The sequence below is a fragment of the Ctenocephalides felis genome, unplaced genomic scaffold, assembly GCF_003426905.1.
Source record: "Ctenocephalides felis isolate EL2017-DRISC unplaced genomic scaffold, ASM342690v1 CF-g0.4_SCAFFOLD_03572, whole genome shotgun sequence".
Taxonomy (NCBI): domain Eukaryota; kingdom Metazoa; phylum Arthropoda; class Insecta; order Siphonaptera; family Pulicidae; genus Ctenocephalides; species Ctenocephalides felis.
In genome coordinates this window covers 24765905-24783714 of record NW_020539726.1, presented here as the reverse complement: position 1 = coordinate 24783714, position 17810 = coordinate 24765905, and the positions used below count along the sequence as shown (strand labels likewise).

Genomic DNA, 17810 nt, shown 5'->3' with positions numbered 1-17810 from the left:
TTTTGGAAAAACCGAATTAATTTCAGACACAAAAACATATTCTCCTATTAACTCCGATCCCACTGACCGAATTAACCGTACTTTTCACAAATTTGTAAACAACTTAGTCTCTAACAAACAAATTACTCCACAAATCTCACTGACAATTAAAAACCTTCACCCTTACACCCAAAAACTATACGGACTCCTAAAATACATAAACACAACGTTCCTCTCAGACCTATCGTGGCTGACCTGAACTCACCTCTTTCAAAATTCTCCAAATACCTTAGCAACATACTCTCTTCAGTCACAGTCAAGTCTCGTTTCTTTACAAAAAACTCCTTTGAACTTGTCAACAATCTCGCGATTCCGTTATTCCTGATAACTCCTTATTGGTTAGTCTTGACGTAGTATCCCTATCACAAACGTCCCCCTACAATTAATTTTAGATGCCATCACTGCTAGATGGGACGAAATCTCTTGTCATACAACATTATCACTGCATTGGTTTCTCGAGTCCATAAAATTCATAGTTTCGAATACTTATTTCGAATTCAACGACCATTTTTACCTTCAAATATTTGGCACACCTATGGGTTCTCCTATTTCCCTTCACTCGCAGAAATTGCTTTACAAACACTTAGAGTTGAAAGTTTTTAATTCCTACAATCTAGACCTTCATTTTTATTACAGATATGTTGATGACATCCTTACTTGTGTTCCTGTTAAAAATTTCGAACTCTTACTTCATAGTTTTAACTCATTTAATGAGCATCTCTCTTTTACGTTTGAAAAAGAACAAGAAAATTCTATCAGCTTTTTAGACGTAAAAATTATAAAACCGCAGACAATCGAATTATCACCAATTGGTTCCAAAAACCTACTTGGTCGGGTAGGTATTTAAATTATCATTCTACCACCCTTCTAGCATGAAGATAGGCACTATTATTAATTTAGTCGACCATGCCATCCTACTCTCAGACAAACAATTTTGGCCTCTAAACTTATCCCTCATCCGCACAACTTTAATTAACAACTCATATCCACCGCACCTCATCAACTCCGTCACCTCCAACAGACTTAAAACCTTAACAGTATGCATTCTTCTTTTTCCCCAGAAAAAAATTCTAAAGACAATAACTATATAGGCAACGTTTGTTTACCTTACGTAAAAGAACTTTTTCCAGTGTGGAAAAAACTTTTTCATAAGGTAGACATCAGACTAACCGCAACATAGATCTAACTCTTAAATCCCTCTACACAAACCTGAAATCTCCCACTAGTATAGAACGTACTTCCAACATTGTTTACAAAATAAATTGCAATGATTGCCCTTCTACTTACATAGGTGAAACCGGACAAAATTTAATAAAAAGACTCAAACAACACGACAATAATTCGAAAAACCCCAACCAAAACCAAACTATGATAACAGAACACATAAAAATTTCAAACACTCCTTTAACTTTATAATGCCAGTATTCTCTACCATGAACGGAACACCATTCAGAGACGTTTTGCAGAATCTTGTTTCATATCAATATGTGACCACGTGGTGAACAAAAGATCGGATTCCTCCTTACTCTGCGATAACTACCAAGTAATACTAAATAATGTTTCCAAATTTATCTCCTCTGAACAAAACTAATTGACCTTACTAACCTTGCCAACACTTCCTAGTTTAACTTCGACCTTGATACCCGAGCTTTACCTACCCATACATAGCAAATTTTGAATAAACCTTAAAAAAATTTTATTTTAGATTTTTGAGTTATTAGTATAACTACTTAGTAATACTAAATAATATTTCCAATTTTTTTTCTCCTAATTCTAACCATACAAACTAGCCTAACATTACTAGTTTCAACTTCCGACTATTTTCTACCTACCCGCCCATAACAATCCTGGAATGACCCTTAAAAATCTCTCAAAACATGTGGTGACTTTTATACATGCCTCGGTACTAGCAAAGTACAGAAGTCGTGGCAGAAATTACATAATTCTACTTACATTTTTGTTCAATAAAACTATCATTTTTCTGTTTACATCATACAAAAAAATTATATAAAAAAATGCATAGTGCTGACAAGTTAGTTGTATAAATGTTAGTGCCAAATCTCTAGTGCTGTGTACACTTCTCTATATGTAACTAACCAACGTAATGTAAGTCCACTTGTATTTTATATGTATTATCCATCTTCATAAATAATTTGTTTGCTTTACATATATACGAGTTTACATATATTGTATGTTTATATATATATATTAATATATGTATTGTATGTATGTATGTATAATATGTATATTGCTTATTTACATGTATGTTTGTATGTATGTGCATATTTATATGTGTATACATGTAATTATATATACGTATATATGCATGTATGTATGTGTATATATATATATATATGTATATATATATGTATGTGTATATGTATATATATATATATGTATATATATGTATATATGTATATATATATATATATATATATTTGTGAGCATTTATGTACATATGTATATATATATGTATCGTGTGTATATATATATATATATGTATGTATATATATGTATATATATATGTGTGTATATATGTGTATATACATGTTTATGCGTATATGTATGTGTATACGTGTATAGCTATAGTTACATAGATAGGTATGAGTATATGTATGGTTCATACATGTACATGTACGTCGTTGTGAATATGCATGCACGTTGCATATATGTATATACGTATATTTATATGTGTATAGTCTTACATGTATATGTGTACATATATAGGTATATATTGTTGTATCTGTATATGTATATGTGTATTATATGTTTGTATGTGTGTGTATATGGATATATGCATGTATATATATATATATATATGTATATATATATATGTATATGTGTGTATATGTGTACGTACATATATGTATATATGCGTAAGTTTATATGAATGTACTTAAATATTTTTGCCTATACTTTTTAATTATTTATTTAATTCTAGTCTCTACTACCTTTCCTATCTTTTATATTTGATTTGTTGTTAAGTGTTGCTATTTGTTAATTTTTCTTATTGTATAGTTACTTTACCAATCCACATATATTATAATTACCTAGATATGCTAATTTTCATACTGTTTTTAGATCCACTGATGATGACATTAAATTGAATGTCGAAACGTTTGGAAATAAAGATTATTTTATAAATCTTTGGCTTTTCTTTGTTTGATGTATCGCCCTCAAGAACTCACTCATATATATATATATATATTGAGGATTTTTTGTTTGACATTGAGACATATTGAAAAGAATAAAACATTCAATGCGTCGAATGAAGAAATATTTATTTTAAATTTGTATACGTTTGGAGGCTAGCTGTGTTTCATCAATCAGCTAAAAGAAATTTACAATATAAGGAAAAGTTTTAGAATTAATAATATACAATTTGGCAAATTTAAAAAATCTAAAACAAGATTCGGAAAATCTTCTAAGGTCCACATTCTTTTCTTTATATAAAATTATAGGATGGTCAGTATTAAAAAAGTGTTTGAAGTTAATAATGTGTTCAGAAAACATTGTTTTAAATAGTTCCGGATTTATTGAGTTATAAATATGCTGCTTTATTCTTTTGCTGATGTATTGGGAACTTTCGCCGATTTCACAACTGTCACAGTCTAAACAATTGATTTTATAAACGGAATCGGTGACTTTGTCAGACGAAGATGTAGATTTTTAAGTAGAAAACAGGGAACTAAGTGTGTTGTCAAATGTAAAAACTGAAAGAATATATGGTAATAATAAGTGGTAATAATCTATAATAAGGATAATTAATTCATTTCATTTACTGTGAATCAAATATAATAATAGCAGTAGCAATAAAAATTCATATGAATCATTTTATTTAAGAACGAATTTAATTATAGAAGTATAATATTAAACGAAATCCATTTGTATTATGTTAAATAGATTCTGATCATTTGTACATACGTTTTTTAGTATATAAAATTACCGATATTAAAATAAATTGACTAATGACAGGATTTTTCTTGACCATATTTTTTTCAGAAGTATGTATATCTGTTTGTTTGTAGATTTTTAATTGAGTTTTATTGTGTTTATTAAGTAACAAAATCATAGTATATATTTTTTAATTACAGCCATAAAATTCATCAAGAATTTTATAAAATAATTATGTGTGTGAAGTAATAGAAAATATTTACAACAAGCATGTAGATAGTAAATACAGTTTTTGTTGCATGACATGTTTGTATATTCAAATAATCGAAACCAAACAAATGTAATAAGTATATATATATACTTTTACAAATGTAATAAGTATATATATATATTTAGCTCAGTACTATGTACTATATACTTTACAGAGTGTTAGACAACTTAGATTATCCTTTCGATCATTTTCCTTACTAACTATTTTTTTTACTTCTAGGAAGCTTTTGGATGAACAGTCTAATAGATAAACCAGGCAGAGATCAGAGTCCGATTGTGGAAAATACACAATATAGCAGAGACGAGTTAATGAATACTTTTTATTGTAATCAATGTGGTCGTGTTTATAAAAATCGTAAAACTTTATTTAGGCATATTCGTTATGAATGTAATCGGTTAAAATTATTTCCTTGTCATATGTGTCCTTATCGAGCAAATCGTAGATGCCACTTGAAAAGCCATATAGCTTCGAAGCATAAAAATTATTTTGTTGAAGTCGATATCAAGGAGCACTGCTCTAATTGACAATAATAAATAATATTATGGTTTAATTAGCACGTTATGATGGATTTAATTGCGAGAATAGTACTAAACTGGATTGCTGTAAAAAAATTATACATTTTGAAATTATTAATATTGTTTCTGTATGGTTTTATTAAGCATGATTTATCAACGATGAGAGTGTAAGGATTTATTTAGTAGGATGATATTAATTTGGATAGCATTAAATAAATAACAAGTCTGATACGTTTTCAAATTATTAATTTTATTATTATCTGCTTCTGTTCAAGCATAATTTATTAATAGGAATAGTATAGAATTGAAAATAATAAATAATATGACTACATTTTTAAATTATTATTACAATGAGGCAAGAAATAAAAGGCTTATTATTGATTTATTTATTATTACAATGAGGTTGATTTATTAACGATAAGAGCTACGGATTTAATAAGTGTAATAGTATTGATTCGGATTGCTGTAAATAAATAAAAAGTCTGACATTTTAAATTAATAATTTTATTAATGTCTGCGTTGAAAATTAAAGATGAGAGTTTATGGCAATCTCAAATAAAAAAATTGAAGGAAAGTCTTGAGCCTTTTCTGCTACAATTTGGTTAACAGGCTTAACATTCGTTAAGAAAATGATTTATTACATGAGCAAAGATTCAGGTCAAAAAGTACATAACTTTTTATATTTTTTGATGCATAGCCTTTTTTGCTTTAACCTTCTATAAAATTAATTTAAACATTGTATGATTTTATTTAAATTTTTGTACAATTTTCTTCAAAATTAACTTTATAAAAAAAATATCGTTTTTATGTGTATTTTTCAATTGTGTCTTCTTACTTCTGCAAAAGAATCAGAATTGTTTTCGTGATTTTATTTTTATTTTTTTTTAATTCCAAAGTTTTTACTAACATAATATTATAATGTAATTATTTCACAAAAATTACTCAATTTTAAGCTTATTTGTGACTCCGTGGTAACTGCTTTGGTCTTGCAAACATGGGCTCCAGAGAGATCGTATAATTTTATTTAAAATTCCGTACAATTTTCTTCAAAATTAACTTTATAAAAAAGTATCGTTTTATTGTATTTTTTTCAATTGAGTCTTTTCACCTCGGCAAAAAATTCAGAAAGTTTGTTTTCGTGATTTTACTTTTATTTTTTGTGAATTTTAAAATGGAAATTCGAAAAGATTAAAGTGATCACTTTATTTTAATTCACATGTTAAAAATAAGGTTTGGATTTTAGCATTTGGCAATTTTCTTATTTGCAACTTTAGTTATATAATTTTAAATAAACTTATTTCTATAAATTATTTTCAGATATTTCATGAGTTGTAATTTCATTAACAAGTAATAGCTTAGACACAATTTAAATCTAAGTTTTTAAAAATTTGAAAATCTAGAAAATATAATTTTATGAAAATATGTTTTGCTCGAAATATTCAAAAATATTTTTTGCACCTATTGCATAAACCGACATATATGTAATATGTATTTCTAATTGAATTCTTTATTTTAGTATAATATTCCGTTTCTACTGAACTTTTTTATAAAAAATATATATAAAATCCATCATTATGTGTCTTTTGGGCTTAGGAAATATTAGTTTATATTTATGAATAAAACAAATTTATTTATTTTAGCGTAAATTTTTTTTTCTGAATATTTTTATTAATGTGTATAAAATCCATCATTATGTGTTTCTTTGAGTTTAGGAAATGATTAGATTATAAGTCTCTATTTATTTATTTATTCAATCGACATCACGTTTAGTTAATACGTAGAATGCGTTAAATCAGTCTAAAGTCTTAATGATTTTTAAAATATGACTTAGAGAATTAAGTATATAATAAAATTAATATATAAGAAACATATAAGAGAAAGGTTTTTGCATAGTCAAAAGCAAGGAAGTGAAAATTATATTTTGTGCGCAGAAATTCATTCATACGATATTAGAATCTTATTTGTGTTCAAAAATTAACTTGTAATTTTAACTATTGAATTTTTATATTCAATAATAGAACTCGCGATACTGACTTAAATTTTATTTGTATATGTAACTTTTTTTTGATCACTTTAATTGATCAATTACTAAATTTTTTTTTAGTAATACAATAAGTTAAATTAATTTTAATACACTAAGCTTATTCCAAAAAAAGTATTTTTCTAGTATATATGTTTTTGCACGTTTTGTGAACTTTAACATTCCTGCTGTGTACAAATCAGTCACATAGTTTTAAAACCTGATTATTATATATTGTAAGTATAACTAGAAAAAAATTGTGCATTGGCTGTTGTATTTAGTCTAATAAATTTTAATGTAATATGATATATATTTGCATATTTTTTCTGTAGCATTGTCGAAATAATTTACGACTTTTTTATTGGTCAATTTGCGTTCTAATAGGTCCTATATTGATTCTAAAATAAATTGTAAAGAAATTTAAATGATAAATATACACGTTACGTCTATTTTCTCAGTAACACTTAATATATTTAACTGCATAAAGTTAATATTTCACTATAATTTAATTATAGTCCAGTAATAATTTTTATTAATATTTAAAAAGGGGATTCAGCATCAATGCATCAGTGATTGTAACAGGTAAACCCTTTATTATTAAGATTTTTTTATTTTTATACTACCTGCAACTAAACATACTGTTTTTTCCTATCGCCAATATTTTATTTGTTATAATTCATAATATATTTAACATATTATTTTATGTACTTTATAATATTGTTAGAAAAAAATTCTAGACGAAAAGATGCCTTTAAGATTGTTCTAATCTAATCTAAAGATGCAAATAGGTGTCATATTTGAAGATCATGAATTGCCATATTACTTAATTTAGGCATCTCCGGGGCTCTGTGGAAAAACTTTGATCTTGCAACCACGGGTTCCAGAGAGTGCTTGATATGATATCAAGCAGTAGTGATATGAGTTTTCACTTGAATCCATATGAGATTTCAAGTGAAAATAGCTATTTGGAGTATTGCTTTGTAATATATAACAACCTATTAGAAAATTTTACTCACAATATAATACAGAAGGAGAATGAACAACCGCTGAGTTGCTTTCTTATTAGTACCTGCGTTTCTTAGGAACAAGAACATCTGGCGTGTCGACCCGGCGCCAAACCTCCGGGTCGACGAGCTGCATGTTCGAGTTATCTAAGAAACTAAGATAATTTTATGTTAGTGGCATTGACGCTTGTGTTTAGATACTTCATAACAAGATAAACAATGCCCCAAAACTTGATGCCAATCTGGAAGGTGGATATCGAATCCGAAACAATTTGCGATCCCAAGAGATCACCACAGAAACGTTCTTTACCATTATAAAATTTTTATATTGGAAGTAGAATCTTGTAGGAAATAGTTTTGTCCAAAATAAATTGTATAACTTTTATGAATCTTTTTATAATATCGCTTGGTTAATGAATTATATTAGAATAATAGTACATACAGCAATACAACAGCTTTAAGAATACTAGTTTTGATTGCTGTTTAAAAAAATCGATCAAAAATATTTTGTTATATCAGATAAACAAGAATTACTGTAAAAGTATCTAAATGTACTGAGTGCATAATTTGCTATTCAAAATAAAACAAAAAAAGGTAAACAAGAAAAACTTATCAGGTACAAAATATTTGTTCAATTTTCTTGTAAACGCTTATGAGCACAAAGAGGTTTATTGTGTATAGTAATTTTATTTAATACTTTTTTGATAATTTATATATGAGTGTGTGCCTTTTTATACATAAATATTGATGTGTACAAATGCACTTTCAGACCAATATTTAAACTATAATATAACTGTAAAGTGTTCTGCTCTCAAAATATTTTTTCTTCACTTCTAATCGATTTTCATTTTATTTCAGGACTCAAACTTAATCCACCCAAAAAGTGTCATTGTAATGAAGAAAAGTTAAGCATACATCTCTGCAATCAATGTGGAAAAGTCTACAAAAACCGAAACACACTTTTCAGACATATTCGATATGAATGCTCACAATCAAAACTGTTTGCTTGTCATTTATGCACTTATAGAGCAAATCGAAAATGTCATTTGAAAAATCATTTGGCTTCGAAACATAAAAGTTAAAGTGTTAATATTCGTATGATTTTTGAATAATCTATATTTCTATTTTAGCAGAAAGTATATTCTGACTCTGGTAGTCCATTTGACATGGAACCAAAGCCATCAAACTTAAATCAATTTTACCAGTAATAATTTTTTAAGTAGTTGTTTCTATTACCAATAAAAATTAAACTTTATTAAATTGAAAAATTAAAATACAAAACATTTTTATGCATCTTAGTACTTAAATAATTTTTATCACAACGAATCATTTTTAGAAATTACTTATATCGTAAGAAATCATCTTCTTCATTCCTACAAAGTACAATATTATATTATCTTGATTGATCCATACATTATTTTTAATAGTTAAAAAATAAAATATTTATAGTTAAATAATATGTAAAATATAAGCCAAAGAATATTTTTTACGCTTGTTATAATTTTTATTAATTTTAATGTCTTATGAAAATGATAAAATAATATTACATTTTACAAAAGTTTTCGACTTTTTTAAAATATTAAGTATGCTGATACTTACTGATATATATTATATTTATTCATAAAAATTGTTCTATGGTAAAAAACATGAGTATTTCCTATAGTACAATTGTTTTTGATTAATTCTTGGTTTTATTGAATGAAAATTTTTTTTCTAGCTCAATATTTATTAATTTATTCTTAGATCATTTTAGCTGAATGATGAGATACATTTTATTCTCAAAATTTAAAAAAAACTATTTTATTTAGACGCTTTGTTAAATAATCTAATAGTATATTTCAATATGGAATATATATCAAATACAAAAACTTTTTTATTTTACAAGTAACAGCTACAATAATAATTACTTCATTATTCATTAATGAAACAAAACTAAAAATCATTTATGTTTATTATATTTTTAAATAGGATTATTGCATAATTTATTTTATTTAATTCATTCTAAAATAAACTGTGAATTTCGGAAGGTTATTAAAATCATCTTATGAAGATTAAAATTCTATAGTTTTACGAATACAAAATTATAGGATTAATATATACATAATTAGTTAATATCATATAAACTAAATGTTAAATCAATTGTAAATAAATGTGCATTTTAGTGATAAATTAATTGTATTTATGTAGTGATTATTTAAATAAAAAATTGTAAAATAGTAGCCTCAATATCTATTAATTCAAGATAAAAAAGTGTAATAATTTCTTCAATTGGATACATACTCATATAAATATGCATATAATTTCTTCATGAGAATCAGGGCAGCCATTGAAAATATCATGATCATATTTTTGTCTGAATTACTTTATATATATAATATAATATTCTAATTATTCAAGTTTATATTTCTAAAGCAAACAAGTTATTCCAACAAATAAATACATTAAATTCCTTTCTTATATAAATATTAAGTTCACCATGAGAATTTATTGTAATTGTTGCTTTTACTAATTTCACATCAAAGAAATCTGAAAAAGTGTGATATAGGCTGGCAAAAGTTTCAAAATTTGGCTAATAATAACACAAATATATTAGATAATATTACCGAATTAGATATATTAGCTTTTTAAAAGAATCATTTGTATATAATTTTACATGAGGTTAATATACTTTGTTTTTAATATTTTTTAGTTCATCCAGAAATGCAGAAGTTGCCAACGCTAGGATTGTCCGAAACTACATCCTTCGGGTCATTACCCGAGAAATTTCTCCAATCAACTCTAATAAGACACAACCCACTTCAAAATCAACAGCAGCAATCTCCTTTATTTTATTGTGAAAGATGTCCATCTTCTTTTACCAGAAAATGGAATTTGAAACAACATATACAATTCGAATGTGGGAATAAAGCACCTCAGTTCCAATGCGATTTGTGTAGTTTTCGGACAAAATATAAAAGAAATGTTAAATCGCATTTTATGACAGTTCACTTGGCACAACCATCGATCGATTTGAAAGCTATCAATAGTAAGAATCAACTTCCTCAAGATAAAGATTTCAGATGAGTTTGTTGGAGATGGTGAGGGAAGATGATATTATTGGATAAGAAAGATAAAATTGGACTTTTTTTACAAAAAAAAAAGGAATTTAAAACAATATATACAGTTCGAATTTGGAAACATAGCACCTCAGTACCAATGTGATTTGTGCAGTTTTCGGACAAAATATAGAAGAAATGTTAAATCTCATTTTATGACAGTTCATTTGGCACAACCATCAATCGATTTGAAATCAATCAATAGTAATAATCAACTTTCTCAAGATAAAGATTTCAGATGATCTTGTTGGAGATGGTGAAAAAATGATATTATTTGATTGGAAAGATAAATTAGGATTTTTTTATAAAAAACAACATATACAGTTCGAATGTGGGAACAAAGCACCTTAGTTCCAATGCGATTTATGTAGGTTTCGGACAAAATATAAAAAAAATGTTGTCACATTTTAGGACAGTTCATTTGGCACAACCATCGATTGATTTGAAAGCTATCAACGATAAGAATCAAATTCCTCAAGATAAAGATTTTAGATGATCTTGTTGGAGACGGTGAGAGATGATAATATCAGAGAGCAGGAAAGGTAAAATAGGACTTCTTTCACAAAAAAATGAATTTAAAACAACATATACAGTTTGAATGTGGGAACAAAGCACCTCAGTTCCAGTGTGATTTGTGTAGTTTTTGGACAAACTATAAAAGAAATGTTAAATCACATTTTATGACAGTTTACTTGGCACATCCATCGATCGATTTGAAAGATATCAATAACAAGAATCAGCTTCCTCAAGACAAAGATTTCAGATGATCTTGTTGAAAATGGTGAGAGAAGATGATATTATTTGATTGGAATGATAAAATAAGACTTTGATCTTTAATAGTGATTTGTGGATGTTCCATGAACTTGGACCTTGATGAACGATGCCAATTGCGTGGAACCAAGTTGTTCAACCGTACCTTTTCAGTGCATTTATAAACGAATGCTATTTTATATAGTGATTGAAGCATATTAGCTTTCAAGTTTTGAAGATTTTTTATATAGAATTGACAAAATGTAAAAACAATTTAACATTCAATACGTACTTCATATATTGGTATTAGGGCAGATCGATTTAATGGTCACTTAGACACATTTGATTTTTGGATTTAAAATAACATACTTTGCCAAATAAACCACACCTCTAAAATGAAATCTGGTGTCCCGTGCATTGACCCAAAGATGAGGGTCAAATTTTGAAAAGTCTCTCAGAGGGGGTACGGGGGGGGGTGAACTATGGGCATGGGTGGATCAGCCTTCTCAGCACTCTAAATGCGTCGAAATAAAATTTTCAAATTTTAACCCTTATTTTTGGACCAATGCACGGGACATCATAATTCATTTTAGATATATGGTTTCTTCAGCAAAGTATCTTATTTTGATCCCTAGTATCCGAAAACTATATATGCCTAAGCGACTTTTTTGACTCATATAAATTGACCCGCTCTGGGTATACTTCATAAATTTCTCATATGATTTATTAATACTTTGAAGAACTCTCAAAAATTTTATCAATTTATATGGTTCTATAAGTAAGACTTTTATTCTATCTATGCAAATATTTTATTTGCATTTCTAGTATATAATTCATATTTTACATATATTTTTACATTTTATTATGTAAATTGACTGAATAATGTGTTTATTATAATAATACAAGTAATCATGCATTATGCATGAATTATATTTATGTACTTATGTATTAATATCTTGGTCGTTTTCTAGATGCATATTTTACTAGTATTAATACTCGTACTGAATCAAGTTTAATTTAAATTTATTTTATTATAAATAATATATTTTTGTATAAACATGTAATTAATAAATATAATCGTTTTATATATGTATACCGCCATATTTTTATTGTAAAAATAAAAAAAACGAATATAATTAAATTGTGTATTATTAATATATTTAAAGTTTTTTATGCTCGTTTTTCAAAATAATCATAGATATTAAAAAAAGTGCTCAATTATATATTTCATATATTTATGAGCTAATATTTTTATATGAAATTTAAATTCTTGTCTTATTATTTTATTTGAAGAGATTCTTTTCTGATGCATGTAAATCTTTATAGAACTTCCAATTATTGATCTAAACAAATATAAACTAGCTGTAAGTGGAATTCTGTCTTGAGGCATTTATGGCATCGTGCCTTAAGGCAAATTGCTGGAACTTCCCGTACCGAAATGTTCGAGGAATACTGAATGTTTTCAAATAGATTATTATAAATATTGTAACATTGTCTAATATTTATGAGAATTATATAAACTGAATTGCAGAGTTGAAAATATTTGTAAAGTATATTAGAACTATAGCCAGAATTAAAAATAAAATCTGAAATATTTTTGAAAAAACTAAAAAAAAAAAAAAAAAAAAAAAAAATTGAATAAAATTTTTTTTTCCAAAATCAATTATTTTGTTAAGACAAGCAGAAAGTTCTTTGAATCATTTAAATCGGACGCTTAGTTCTCTCAAAAACTGCCATTTTTACATATTTAGCTCCATATCTTCGAAATGGCTGGGCCTGCCTTTGCCAAAAACTAATAAGCACTTCTCCCAATCATTACTAATTGAATGCTTTTTAGATCATTCAAATCAGATACTCCGTTCTCTCAAAAATTCGATTTCTATTTTCTGCACTCTTTGCTCCGTATCTCCGAAACGGCTGGACCTGCCTTTGCCAAAAACTAATCAGCTCTTTTCCCTATCAATAGGAATCGAATGTTTTTTGAACCATTCAAATCGGTTGATCCGTGCGCCCTAAAACGTGACTGGAAATTTGTATCCATACATACATACACACACACACACACACACACACACACACACACACACACACACATCCATTTTTTCTTAGGTATGCCAAAACGTTCAAAAACCTTCAAAACGTCGAGAAATGTTAAAATTTTCAATTCCGATTTTCGGCCCATTACAATAACTTACCCTACGGGAAGTTAATAATTTTAATGGATAATGGTTAGTATTAAATTAAAAGCAGTATGTAAAATGTGTAGTTACTCAATATATTTTTTTTAAATTATTTTACTTTTGCTATGAATGTTTTATTTAAAATCAAACCTGAATTATTAAGATATCTTTACTTGCACTGTCGAGAATGTATAGGAAAATAATATTGATGAATAATTAAATATATAATAATTTCTACAAAATAATAAATTCTTAAAATTCTAATGTATATTATATTATATATAATATAGTATATATAAAAAAATTAGTATAGTACATATCTGTGGTACCATAGACAATAACATAATGTTGTTTATATCTTATCCTTCTTTCTTGGTACTAAAGACTGTAAAAATGCAATCTATTTGCTGTAAGATCGCACATCACAAATATGCATATATAATAACATTCTTTATAGGTTTGTTCATATGTAAAATACTTTTGACCAAGCAAATAGATAGCATTTTCACAGTTTTTGGTACCAAGAAAGAAGGATAAGATAGCGTTGCCATAACAACGCTATGCTATCGTCTTTGTAACCGCAGAATTAGCCTCTGTTGTGTATATGTTACTATTTTCAAAACTTATTATTTTATAGAAATTATATAATATTTTACTTATAAATATTTTAAATTTTTTTAGTATTTTGTTAGTATTTTCAAAACTTTTTTTTGTTTACAAGCTATATAGTTGCATATAGTTTATCAAAACATTTATGTTTTTCTCACAACTCCAGAAAATTTTATATTTACTTAAATCCAAACTTGTTATTTTCATAAACTTCATTTTTTTTTAGGAAAATTATTCCATCATGATGGATAATTTAGAAATCGTAATTATTCTGTTTGCGCACACTATGATATAAAGTATTCGTTCAGGTCATTTAATGAGTTGGTTCTCATTCTTTGAATAGCTGTAATATCTGTCTTGCCTAAAAAATATTTTCCATTTTAATAACTTCAAAGATTTATAGAAACTACGTATAATATAGTAATAATTTTTAATCAATAAACTTAAACGTAAGTACAAATGTTTAATTTGTTTTATTATTTTCAAGGAACAGGGTAAAATATTCTTCTGATTCAGGCATTTGTCATTAAATCAAGATTTGTACTACGATTTGTACTATGCCGATTTCCTTGTTGATATCGGTACGCATACAAAAGCAGATCTCTATTCACATACACGACGACTAATCACAATCGACCCGTATAGAAATGATCTCATCGATTACAGTGACGCTCGACGAACAGTTCAGGTGTAACGGACTTCCGTTGCATTTGTACAGATTTACACCCTAGACGCGCCTAAAGAAGTTTTACTTCAAAAAATATTTTCTATTTAGGATTACATAAAGTCTTCTATGGTGGATGTGACTGTAACAATCAACAATTTAAAAAGTACATAAATCAATAAGCTTCTTAAAAATTTGATAAGTTTATTAGTGATTTAACATTATAGATCCTCTCATATATTATGTAGATTTCTGCTATTTCTCAATTCTGTAAATCCTTCTCAACTAAATTTCTCTTCTTCCATTACCTTCTAGACAATGTATGAATATTATCATTTCCTAAGCATGTGTATCTTATCAACTTTTATTTATCCACATTTCTCTATATTTTTTCAATACTTAGACTACATTATCTATTTTTTTTCCACAGATGATGTTACCCTGTTTTGGATATCAGAAATGGGCATCGGCCAACAATCGGAGAACCAGGTGATGTACGGTTGTTCCAGGTGTGGACATGCTTACAAACAAAAATATAACAGAGATCGACATGAAAAATACGAATGTGTCGGGATCCAACCTCAGTTTAAATGTGACCAATGTTTGTTTATTTCGAAATATAAACGAAATTTGGATAAACACATGAAAAGGAAACATTCGGAGATAGGCATTAAAAATGATTCTATAAAAGACGAGTGTCAAGAAGATATGTTTTAGTGGTAATAGGTTTCAAAATGATAGATTTATTTATTAAATGTACGTTTGCACAACACTGCATTCTTATGATATGATTGTTTAGTCTTTAAGAGAACGTTTAAAATGATTTTCAAGAAGAAATTCATCGAGAGCACCGAAATCTGTAACAACTTATTTTTAATGTAAAAGTAGTGTTTACTCCAGACGATTTTTATTGGAGAGGTTACTATTAACAAGATTTACTGGCCAGGGTTTAGTAAAAATTAGAGGTTTACAAAAAGTGTTATACGTAAGTTCAAATTTTATCGATTTTCATTTAATTTAAATTTCAGCATACAGAGATCACCGCCTTGCCTGTGTAAAAAAAAACTTTTAAAAGCACTGAATTAAACATTTTTCACATGCCTCTAATATTTTCAAATTTTGTTATTATTAACAACGCACAAATTTAGTCCAAATGTCAGATGATTAAACTTTTGATATTTTAGAACAACTTTTCACAATTTTTTTTTTGTGTGTTTATTAGGGTCGTCCATTGATCACGTGAGGCTTTCAGAGGGAGGGGGGGGTTTAACAAAAAATCACGAAAAATTACGTGGGGGAGGGAGGGGATCTAGTAAGATATCACGTGTAGTTATTTTTATACCTGAATTTTCAAAAAAAAAATCGACGATTATTTCGTAAATTTAAAAAAATTGTTTGTGATGTTTGGAGGGGGAAGGGGGGTAATTTTAAATATTATGGGAGAAAAATACATGTGATGTCTAGTGGGGGTGAGGTGGGGGAGGGTCTAAAAATTCCTAAAAGATCGATCACTTGATTAATGGATGCCTCCTAATATATTGTTAAAAGTATATACCTTACTATGAATATATCAAATTGCATATTTTTACAAACTGATATTTTTTAACATTATTTATGAGCCAGCTTTTTACATATGCATTTCATTAGATTTCTAACAAAAACTATTTTTATATCATTATTTGAATTTTTAATTCATTCGCAATCTAATTATTTATTTTAAATAATTTATTTCACAATATAATTTGTATAATCCACAGAAAATTTTCCTTTTCTTAATCGCCTGTAACAAAGACTCTTAACTGAATTTAATTATTCAAAATTATAACAGTTTATAGTTATTTGTACAGTTTCAGTTAATACAGATACTTTGTTATTAATTATTAATTAAATTGCATGATGAAATTATTATTTGTGTGATAATATTAAATGAAAGAGCATTTTGAGATTTTTTGGTTCAATTTAAAAGCAGTTTCGAATCTACAAAAACTATTTAGAATAATACAATATTTGTATTATCACAATTTAATTGTTATTGTTAATTTGATACTAATGAATTGTATTATTTAATTTTTTTAAATAAAACTAAAATTATCAATGTTTTAGAGTAAAAGAGAAATAAAGCTGCTCAGGCTCAATAATTATTATTGCATTTTTTAATACAAAAAACTCAGGGCTATTATTCCAGTGATTTTAATATATATAACATTTTAAGAAACAATTAAACTTTAATTCAGCATATAATAAATATTATCTTTTTAGTAATTTAGCACGAAATAATATTAAATTACAGATTAAATTCGTTGGTGGAGACAAAAAAGGAAATATTTTGTGATTTTTCATTTCAAAGTTGGCTTGTGTTATAATATATGTTGAATGATAAATTAAATATCTAATGCAATATCACGAGCAGAAATGATTTAAACCGAAAAATATAAAAAAATCATAAATACTATGAAAATCGACATGTTACATTCCAATTTGAAACAACTCATGAAAACAAAGAAACACTAAGATTTCTATTACATATTATATATTATATATATATATATATATATATATATATATATAGATAAATTAGTTACCAATTTTTAAAGCTGAATTGGAAATTACAAGTTTATTAAATCTATAAATTTCAATCTACATCAGAGAAAAAAACTTGAATAACTGTCGGTCTCGATGTAGACGATGTAGATCGTTTTTTATTCTGACCTATGGATTTAATAGATTTGTAATTTTTGATTACCCAGTTTTTTAATAGGTATTATGCCT

The 17810-nt window shown here is 26.8% G+C and overlaps 1 protein-coding gene across 1 annotated transcript in view; it reads left to right on the top strand.

The window, feature by feature from the left end:
- LOC113388270 (zinc finger protein 84-like) overlaps positions 1 to 17810 on the top strand; it is a 60926-nt gene that overhangs the window by 29059 nt on the left and 14057 nt on the right. Inside the window, exons 8-9 of the mRNA XM_026625666.1 lie at positions 10433 to 10768; positions 15472 to 15642. Coding sequence (XP_026481451.1) covers positions 10433 to 10768; positions 15472 to 15642 — 507 coding nt within the window. The remainder of the gene's footprint in view (positions 1 to 10432; positions 10769 to 15471; positions 15643 to 17810) is intronic.